Source organism: Cyprinodon variegatus, unplaced genomic scaffold (genome assembly GCF_000732505.1).
Source record: "Cyprinodon variegatus isolate N-32 unplaced genomic scaffold, C_variegatus-1.0 Scaffold79, whole genome shotgun sequence".
NCBI lineage: Eukaryota > Metazoa > Chordata > Actinopteri > Cyprinodontiformes > Cyprinodontidae > Cyprinodon > Cyprinodon variegatus.
In genome coordinates, this window is record NW_015150532.1 from 739,706 (window position 1) to 750,551 (window position 10,846).

At 39.0% G+C, this 10,846-nt stretch overlaps 1 protein-coding gene across 1 annotated transcript in view; it reads right to left on the minus strand.

The window, feature by feature from the left end:
* Positions 1-26: 26 nt before the first annotated feature.
* Positions 27-10,846, minus strand: part of LOC107083646 (SUN domain-containing ossification factor-like) — a 22,969-nt gene continuing 12,149 nt past the window's right edge. Inside the window, exons 15-24 of the mRNA XM_015373019.1 lie at positions 10,671-10,733; positions 10,520-10,582; positions 10,277-10,367; positions 6,899-8,179; positions 6,718-6,805; positions 5,329-5,433; positions 4,961-5,115; positions 1,835-1,926; positions 1,705-1,754; positions 27-1,596 (exon numbers count right to left, since the gene is read on the minus strand). Of these exons, the coding sequence (XP_015228505.1) occupies positions 1,147-1,596; positions 1,705-1,754; positions 1,835-1,926; positions 4,961-5,115; positions 5,329-5,433; positions 6,718-6,805; positions 6,899-8,179; positions 10,277-10,367; positions 10,520-10,582; positions 10,671-10,733 (2,438 nt within the window). The 3' untranslated portion in view covers positions 27-1,146. The remainder of the gene's footprint in view (positions 1,597-1,704; positions 1,755-1,834; positions 1,927-4,960; positions 5,116-5,328; positions 5,434-6,717; positions 6,806-6,898; positions 8,180-10,276; positions 10,368-10,519; positions 10,583-10,670; positions 10,734-10,846) is intronic.

The following is a 10,846-nucleotide window of genomic DNA, read 5'->3' on the forward strand; positions in this document are numbered from 1 at the left end:
GGTGAAATAACAAATTTTGTCTTCACTTTTATCCAATGTATTACAACATCCAACTGCCATCGTCAGTTTAACTATAGCTCTCGTGAATTTCAAATAATTGTTGATTGCAGATGTGTTTAGTAGTTCCCATTAATTTTGCTTGTAAAGCGGGAAGAATGGCGCTAAGTTAATCGCACCGTGACGTCACTGCTGGAATATGTCAGGAGGGAGGTGTTACTGTATTTGGGCAAAAATGGCCGCTCCCTGACTCAGTGATGGTTTTTATTTTTTTACTGATTAATGCTAAATTCATTAGATAACCACAAACTTATTAGTTTTAGGTATAGATAATGATCCATTGATTATTCTTTGCTGACCGGAATTTTCCTTTAAGAACCAGTTTGTTTGTATGAATTGCTCTTGTATGAGGCCCATTGATTGGAGGAGTCAATAATGTGAGGAGCAATGCATTAACTTATAAGCATGGTGGTGGTTGTATCATGGTGAGTCTGCTTTGATGACAGTTATGCATGAGAAATGGTTTTGAATATAAAAGTAGCATCAATCTTTTGAAATGGATCTCAGGTCAGGTGATCAACCTTTTCAGACCATCTTAAAAATTTTAATTTCTGATAAGCTATAAGGTCAAATATCCAACTAGGAAAACCAACAACTTTGGTTCTATAACTTTTAACTTGTGCAACAAATTTGTTTTTGAAAACAATTTTAACTGCATGTTGCATCACAAGAAAAATCCTTATCCTTAAGTGCTTTAATAAAAGCCCAGAGGCCAATGTTAAACTATATTTCCTGCTGAGCGCAGATTGTTCTGCAGAGAAAACAAATCAAATTTGTTTAAAACTCAGGATGATTCCAAGGTTGATTTTAAAGTGCTTAAGATTTTTTCTCTCTATGAAAAGTCCAAAGTTTTTACAAAGATGTAGAACCTCTTCTCCTTTAAAATTCAGGTAAGTAGTAATACCATTTTCATAAAAGAGAAATGCTTTAATGCAGAGCTGGGAGGAGGATTTAAATAGAAACTGACAGAGGCAGAGCACAGGATATGAACAGAACATCATCTCTGATGAAGGTTGGAGCTGCCATGGGCGACTGAAACTAAACCACCTTAGAGTTCAGATTCAAAAGGAGCTTTTAACTCTTTTGGAGTCAGACAGGACCCGGGATTGGAACCAACGGACCAGAGTTGTGCTCCGTTTTCCTGCTCATGATGTCCTGTAAAGTAACCGGATCACTCTTGTCCCTGCGAGGAACGTGAAGCAAGTCCACCACAGCGCAGCTGGGCTTCAGACGCCTGCGTCTTACGGCCCGTTTCTCCGCTCGGGTTTTAACTGGAGGAAGCCCGTCGCACATTCTGGAGCAGGCCGCTGTGATGCCACAGAAAAATGGGTCGTCAGAATGAGAGGATCCTTCAGAGCTTCCCTCTGACGGCGAGTCTCTAAACGTAGGTTGGAGTAACTGCTTTACTAGAGGTGCGGTGTTTGAGGGGACGGGCCCGTTGTTGGTTCTAAGAGCTCCGTTACACAGTTCAGGAGCAGAATGAAAGCAGGGTTTCAGCGTCTCCACTTGGTCCGGAGGTTTCAGCCTGCGACGTCTCCTCTGTGTGGAGGAAGGTTTTGGAAAGAAAAGCAAAGATGAAGCAGAAGAATCCTCTCTGTGCTCAATAACCTGGTTAACATCCTTTGACAATGAAACAGTTTCACACACCTTTCTGTTTGCTTGACAAAGGCTGTGGTTCTTATCAGCATGGAGCATTTCTGGACCTTTAACATTAACAAGAGAGCTGTTTTATTCATTTCACATATTCTCCTGGCATCTTGATGCAATATAACCTCACCTTCAGTTGTGGGCAGCTGAAAGGCCTCAGGGTTTATGATCGGATAGGATGCGCTCTTTTTCAAGCCCGTCACATTGCAGGAAGAAAACTGCCTGTTGAGCAGAGAGTATAGTCATGGTTTATTAACCATTATCAGGCATTACAGGGTGATTACTGTACAGTGCATTATAAATCAGCTGCACCCTTTTAAAAATCAGGTAATGGAAGTTTTTCTTATTTGTAACAACAGCACAATTTCTAATGATTATATTTTAGGTCCAAAAATATTACATCAATCTACATGCACAGGCATCTTATTAACCTATTCAAATTAAGGGCAAATCCATGTATTTTAAGAGATTTTCAGTTATATTTCAATTATCTTTTAAAGTACATAAGCCAGTAGCCTAAGGAGCACAGAAAATGAGAGATAAAAGCAAAATGAAGCTTTTTGCTCTGCATACGGAAAGCCAACATCTCATTTAACCTTTAAGACGCCATCTCCAAAAGGAAGACGTTGTGTTCAGGCTGCTGGAGTTCTTTTCTTTACGAGGGACAGGGAAGCTGTTTGGGGGGTAATGAGAAGACGAACAGAGCTAAACAGGGAAAAGGGCTGAAATTAAATGGTATAGATCAAACCTGAGTTTGAATTAGAGAGGGACCTAGGGATGTTTTTTTAACATCGGCTTTCTTAATATGTGCTGGCAATAATTTTTGGGTGAAGATTTTAAGCCCATGTTTTAAAAACTACACAGTGGTAACAAATGGTACACAAGTCTCATTTTAAACAAAGAAGAAAAATTTTAACAAATCGAACTAAACATTAACAATAAATCATAGATGAAGGGCACAGCTGAATGTGCTTATGACCTCAAGTATGGCAGCTGAATCTGCAAATGAATGCAGTTATATTAGAAGCAAATAAAAAAGGTGTAAAAATATCGTCTGGCTGATGTATCGATCTACCTCTAGTTAGAATGGATCAGACAAGGCCCAAACCTAATCCCAATTTAGGTCTCTTGAAAATATTTATATAAATCCAAAGGAGAAAAAAAAGCTGAACCATAACGAGGTGCCAGCAGCACCTCTAGAAGAATGGGGGTTAAAAAAATACCCCATAGAAATGTTAGGGTAAAGGGTGAGTTGATTTTTGTTTGGGTTTTTGTTCTTGTTGAGTGGAGTTTACATGGTAGCCTAGTCCTACAATCTTTTAATTACCCAAAGCTGGTGGTGTACTATTCCCACCCAAATAGGGTATTCTATTTATTTATTTGTTATATTTATTTTGGTATCTTTTCTGGTCACTTTAGTTTATTCTTTGTCAGTATTTAATAACATAACTCAGGTCTCTTAAGTTATTTTTCTTTAAAACAATTCTGTTATGGTTAAAAATGTTGGTTAAATAAATATTTAATTGGAAGTCTGTGTTTGTGTTCTTTATTAAAATTAAATCATTTAGCAATATCATAAAATGTCCAGGCAGAGCTGCACATAAAATATGGTTTCAAATCTTTTCAATAATTATCGATATCGATCAATATGCATTTTTTTTTTATCGATAAGCTTTTTTTCTATATATTCCAGCCCTAATATATATATATATATATATATATATATATATATATATATATATACCATATATATATATATATATATATATATATATTGGGTGGTGGACTCAGGTTTCACCTTTCAAAAACCTACAATGCAGCAATTGAGTTAATCCGTTCATGCCATCATCGCAGCCCCAGCTTCTGTACAGCAGAGCGTAGGATCTCGCCCATCCAGCCAGGCTAAGAATTCCCTTTAATAACCGACCTTTCAGACGCTTAGATGGGTATGGGGCATTGCAGGCTAACAAAAGAATCCAAACGACCCCCATCCCAAGGGGTTGGAGCTCTTCGTCTGTTCCAATTAGCATGTTTTCAAAACAAAAACAAGGCTTTGTTAAGCTACTGTATAAAACCTCAAACTCAACGCTATTCCTGACATTTTGAATTGAGAAAGCTTACTGGATGGGAAGCGAAATGCCTTCAAACTTGGAAACAAAGTCCAGTAGATTGTTTTTTATCTTTTTGGAACAACTATGACCTGGATGATGGAGAATCTTCTCCGTCGTACTTTATAGGATACTCTTGTATCCTTATAGCAGGGTAACCAATTATAAATCAGCGGGGTCCAAATGAAGAAAATTATCAACCAGTAAAGGTCCGGAGACATTTTTAATTAGGATCTGTTACTTTAAACAGAATTTAACACTGAAATAAATTGAGATGTTTATGTGTCCATGTTACGCATTTAATTTATGAATTAAAAAAAAAACAAAACAGAAAATGTTTCCATTTTAAAATCTAAAGGGTTTTTTGAAGTAGAGAACTATTTTTTAGATTGATAGACAATTTCCTGATTCACATATTTTGTTAAACACCTGAACTGACCATTAGTTTTTTTTCTTTTCTTTTTTATGGCTAAATTAGAGCAGTGGGCTTAGGAATGACCTGCAAGGCTTTAAACCTGGGTTTGAATGACAACAAAGCCTTTTTCATGCACATATCAAGGTGCTCATTCGTGAGCTTGGATCCATATTTATTTTTGATTATGTTCATGGTGGAGAATTCTGCTTCACAGCAGCAGGTTGAGCCAAACATACTCAAAATGTGCAGGGTTATGTTTGAGCACGTCATTTAAATTTTCTTTCACTAGTTCACCGCAGTTCTTCCAGCAGTCCACATGTCCTCTGCTTTCTTTTTCTCATCGTCTTCTCCTTCTTTCCCATCGCCCTTCTTTCCCATGCTACAGGTTTGCCTGCTGTGTCTAAAAGTGACACAGCTCATTGGCTGTGTCAGTCTGGGTCGCTCACACTGTTTTCAGACAACATGCGGTAATTTTTAATGTTTTGAATCAGGTTGAGTCCGGATTAGTCAGCAGGTGGGTCCGGAACTGGACCCTGGTCCGCTAATCCGTGACCTCTGCTTTTTAGGTTTCGAATACCTTAGGCTCTGAAGTTGTGAGCTGTTCGGTTGGATTAGTGAGTCCAAGCTCCATCAGCCAAATTCCAGCACTTATTCACACCATTTGCAGTTTCTTTGTCTTCTAATGAGAATCATTAACGATGCTGAGTGTCAACATTGGACTCTGTCATCATACCTTTCAGGTAAGCAGTAGGAAGGACTCTTGGTATCGGGTGGTTCTGGATCTGTGTTCGTAGGCAGAGCGATGCAGAAGTGGTTGACGCACAGCAAAGCGCCGAGACACAAGCACAACACGAGAGAGAGCAGCAGGTAATACTGCCGGTCTGAGACCTGGAAAAAAATGATTGATTACAGGCTTAGAAAATCTGTGGCATGACTCAACTTCAGCAAAAAGGGTGTTGCTTTGTGTTAAAGCACTTTTCTGCTAAAAAATAGCTAAAAAGTATTGTTTTCTACCAGATAAACTAGCAAATAATTAAAAATTTGTCTTAAAATTGACTCTTATAATGGAGGGGGCTTTGTGCCTGTGGCGTTTGGATCTACCTCACTCTGCAGCTGGCTGACTTGGACAGAAAGGTTGAGAACCAGCTGAGTCACGTTCTCCAGCTGACCCTGCAGCATCTGAATGGATTCAGTCTGACGAAGGTCCTTAAAAACCAGAACGTACATAAAATAAAAGAAAATGGAACACATTTTGACCAATTAGCTTTACAACAAATAAAAAAGGAAAGCAAAACTAAGCACACATAAATGACCGAAGAAATTATTTAAAATAAAATCAGTTTAGATTGTAGAAAGGAAAATAGCTATATTTTTTTTTTATATACATCCAGCAAAAAGTTAAAGAAGAAGACAGGATTCAATCAAAATAAAATAAAAAGCAATCAAAAGAAGTGAAGTGTGTTAACAGAAAGACCAGAAAGATCCTTAGAACAATATAGATGAACCACATCAAAGCACAGATAACTTAGCTAATAAAATGCCTTTCTAATATGAAGCAACAATGAAAAATAAAGCCAGATTTCTGAGGATATGAATAAGCCGCCTAGGGTCGGATGATGAGACCAAAACTGATCAGAATTTAGCTGTTAAGTTCGATTAACATGATATCATTTCACTATCGATAACGATATAAAGAATATAAAAGTGCCACTTAATCTACATTAATTATATAAATATATTTTTACTCTTAACTATTCAGTTGGTATCTACAAGCTTAACAGATGAAATGCACATTTAATCAGGTGATTATCTCTCCCTCCTTATATTACTCATTCCATGGCTTTTCGCCTCCTTTAGTTTCTTTATCATTGCTCTTTTTTGTGACTAATGTTCGAAAAGATAAACACATCTTAACCTGAAAGTGTATCTTCCCAAATCACTACAGTTAAATAGCAAAACAAGCATAACTAGCTGAAGGTCCCCAGTCAATTCACAAACAACTAACTTTTGATAAGTAATGCTTTAAAATAAGTTTGTTTTTTAAGTCATCCTGTTAAGATTTCTCCCCCTTTCTCTCAGCCGTATTGTGTTGTCATGGTGTTCTATTTGTCTATTAGATGCTGGTCTAATGTGCCACAAACTGCTTATTGAAATACACTGTTTATTGAAATACTGGAAATGTGTTGAAATGTTATATCCCTGTTAAATAAAATTATATATAGATATTAAACTATCGTCCAGCCCTGAAGCAGCTAAAGAATGTCAACAACGTTCCAAAGAAAAGTAAGGATTTAAGGTTTTAAAAATGGAGCAAAAGAAAAACAGATTGAAAATTAGAGGCTCTGAAATGGAGTCTTGAGTAACAAAGAGCTTTAGAGGAGAAGATGTATGTCTCAACTTCGAGGTTTTAATGTGCTAAACATGGAACCGGAAGCTACAAAGGGACAAAAAGCTCAGACTGTCTCTGAAAGGCGGCTTGTCTTTGCTTACCTGCTCCTCTGCTATTCTAGAAGTGTTCTGGAGTTTGATGATTGTTTTGTTAAAAGCTCTCTGCATTTCCTCCATTTGCTTTCGGTACCTTAAACAGACACACACAAAAAAATAAACTGACATTTTGAAACTCCACTATATTTAGAGTTCAAATAAGCAGCGCAACCTTCTGGAGTTTCACCTTTGGCTAAGCTGCTCCAAGTATCGCCCGCTGAGGGACATGTTCACCTCCAGGGCCTTGATTCGATTGTTCAGTCTCATGAACACCGACTCCTTCTGGCTGGAACCATGCACCTGGTTTCCATTCTGCTCTGTACCATTAAAGGGTTCTGCATAAATGTCTAAGAGAGATGTTGAGGTAGGGGAAGCATTAGTTGGAAGAGAAGGACGGAACATCGGATCGCTGCCTCCTGATGGCAGTGGGAATTCCTCTGTGAGATCCTCTGTTTTAGTCTCTGTGACGGTACTGGCAGGATCGGCTTCTGTGGGGGCATCTGTAGCTGTGGGGGGAACCTCAGACGAGGTCGGGACACCTTCAGGCCCAGAAGGTGACTCCAGCTGATTTGTGGAGGAGGTGGATGGGAAAACTGGAGCGTGATCGGCCTTATCCACGATTGCGATAGAAGCATTGACTTCAGCCTGTGAGGGATCGATGTTGGGCTTTTCCTCTGAGACGCTGATGCTGGGCTTCACCTCCTCAGAGGTGCTGAGAGAGGAAGAGGGCTCCAAAATATTCCCCTCAGTTGACACATCCTGGCTCTTCTCCGGCCCCGAATCTCGCATTGCTTCCACAGAGGATAACTCTGGTGTTTCTATGACTGGGGTGGGTTTGGCAGGAGATGACTCCGTGGCGCTGGGTTTGGGGAGGTGTGGGGTCTGACTGGGCTCCAGAATGTCGGGCTCAGACACAGATCCCTCTGTGTTCCCTGAAGGTGGTGCTGCTTCTGCATCCATTGTGTCTCTATCTGGCTGCTGCTCTGAGGCTGGCTCTTTTTCAATGGATCCATCTGCCTTATCCTCATGGGGGTGAGGCTCTAGGGAAGTGGGGGGAGGCAGGGGCCAGGAGGGTGTTTGTATTGGGAGAGTTTTCTGAGCTATGTCCACCATTTGGCAATTCCTCTTTTTGGACAGAGAGGCGGAACACTGCAGCTGGACAAACTCCTGAAATGAAGCCACACAAGAACAAGAGGAACAACATGGAGAACAAAGCTCTAGGTGGCCTTTATGCCACCTCTGGTCATCCTTTTTGTCTTTCTCATCTTCCAGCTCCTCCTCCTTTTCCAGGAGGATAATTGTAGGGCTGATCGGCTCTTCTTCATCCTTTTCCAATGGAATAACTATTTTCTCCTCCTCTGGGGGCGGCTTTTCCTCACAGTTATCAGTAGTTGATTTGTCCGGAGCAGGCGTCTCAGTGGGAGGAACTGCAGAGGCCTGTAAACCCTGCTGGTCTTCAGCATCTGGACTGTCGGAACAACAGAAGAGGAAAATGAGGTTTATATTAGATACAGAAACATAAGACATTCCATTAAGCAGCAAATCATGACATAAAACAGAGTATAATGTGGAACTTAAAAATTTAAAACCACACAAACCGAAAGAGTAAACAGATTTATGATGTAATCCTGGACCACAAAATCTACAGGAAACCACATGAAGAAAATGTGAAACCTTGACTAGCGAAACGCACGGCAATGCTTGGAGAAATACAGTGAACCCTCGTTTTTTACAGGAGTTATATTCCAAAAAGAACCCGTTATTAATTTTTTATAGTTATTATTAAAAACTTGTTCAGGCCTATATCACCCTTCCTCAAGGATCGTTTTAAATGTACTGTTTTGTGAGATATTCAGGAAAAAATGCATGTCCAAAGTGTTTAAAATTTTTCAAACCAGCCACTACTTGCATTAAATACACTTAGTACTGCGTGAACAGCACCTGTTGATGGCCCAGTATCTGCACCCTCCTCCTCTTCCCCATCATGAATGTTATAGCTGTCAGTTTGATAGTGTTCAAGTTTTTACGCAGATAACACTCGTTTGCATCGTAATGTTCGTTTTTCTGCAGCCATTAATCCACAAAGCCAATGCAGACTTCATCCTAACCATAGTCTTGTTGTGGACAGTTGCAACCCTTTTTGCATCCTTATTAAAACTTATTGCTGCTGTCATCTTTATGTTATTTTCCTCCTTTATGGAACAAACGGAAGATTAATTAATTTGGTAATGGCGACCTACAGCTGCATAGCTTCTACCCTCCTTTAGCATGTCCAGAAGTTTTAACTTTTTCTGCAATAGTTAGCATCTTCCTCTGCTTTTTGCACCCATCTTCAAGTACCTTTGTCGGTGCAAACCAAAATTTGACAAGCTGTTGTTCGTACATGTTAATGTATATTAAACCATAATGTTATTGATACACTGGTAGAGAAGAAGCGTGGAGACTGTTTAGTAATGTTGCGGCGATGCCATTTTTTGGCCCCGATACCGATACCTAGCTGTGCAGCATTGGCTGATACTGATGCCATGCTGGTACCATCTGTTTGAAATTGTTGTGTGTAAGTGTGTGTGTATTAGGGTTGTCAAAAGTATCTATACTCAAAAAAGTATCGATACTGATCTGTATCTGGATAGAATACTCATTTTCAAAAGTATCGATACAGTGCCACCACCAGTGGCACCTAAACAGCCATTCATCTTATGCGCAGATTAGAGGAAAATGCACTTTCAGAACACTGTGTGATTGAATAATTCTGTGCACTTTTCGGTTTCAGACTTTTTTCTGTAACAGGTGCAGCTGCTGAGAATTATTTTTGTTTCTTAACCGGTTTGGCTAGTGTCATTGTTATGTGTGCAAAGCATAGCCAAGGAAGGAACATTTAATTTTAATTTTGTAAGTTTTTTATCAAGCTTGCTTAATATTGTGCACAGCATACAACCTCAAAATATTGTTTATTGTATTTATTTATCAATTTATTGTATTTTGTTTATTAATGAAAAAATTTCTGTTGAATTTTGGAGTCTTTGTTTTTATCATTCTGGTAACGAAAATGACATCCAGTATCGAATATTTTACTTAGTATCGGTATCGAGTTGAAAAGTTTAGTATCGTGATAACCCTAGTGTGTATATACGAAGAACTGCATAATGCTTGGGTGTAAAAAAATTACCATCATGGGTTTTTCAAGCTGCTGCCTACCTTTGTAAAGCAGGAACAAGACTAATACAAAGTGAATCATGTAGAACTTTTTATTGCCTTCCTAAAATGGGTGACAATAGTTGACAAAAGTTTTGGCTCTCAAAATGGTATCGGTGCCCTATTTGTTGGTACTCGCCAATACCGATACCACCGTTTTAGTGCTGGATCGGGGCCCCGCCCTATCCTGGTATCGGTGCAACTCTACAAATTAGCCAATCAGATTGCAGAACACCATGCAAATAAGTGAAGCAGCAAGGCAGTGAAAGGTGAACCATGTTATAGCGAGGATTCAATGTAAGCCCTGGTTGGGTTATAACATGAGGAGGCTTCAATCATTTAAACCTTTATTGAAGGACTGTGTACTTACACTGAGGAAAGGTTAGTGGTCATATCTTTGGCAGTGGTTTCAGCAGGTTGCAATGATTCAGTTATGTTCACATCTTGAGAGGAAAGGTTTCCTTCAGAAAGAAAAACATATCAATAATTACTAGCTGCAAAAAATACTTCACTTAAAGATATACAAGAACTAACTTTACAGTAAGTTGAATACCACAGAAATTGATTAAGGTAACAAGAATTAAGAAAAACTCAGCCGATGTCTTTTAACCACCTGGAATCTCTTGATTAGCCCCAAGAACGACAGCGATATCTTTCACCATGTTGAAAATAGCATCTGAGGAAATAAATAAATAAAACACTGATGTTACAATGTGCTGCAGCAATAATCAGCTTACTTTTAACAATAAGATTTTAAATCAGACCTTTGGCTGATCCAATTAGATTCTTAGACTTGTCTTCTCCAGGTGCGCTTCCAGCAGGATAATCTGAAATAAGAACCGAACTTTACTCAAGCTGGATAGGATGAAGATAAGAATCAAAATACACAACATTATACCAAACCAAAAATACTTATCAGTCAAAAGAGTGAGACAGTTTA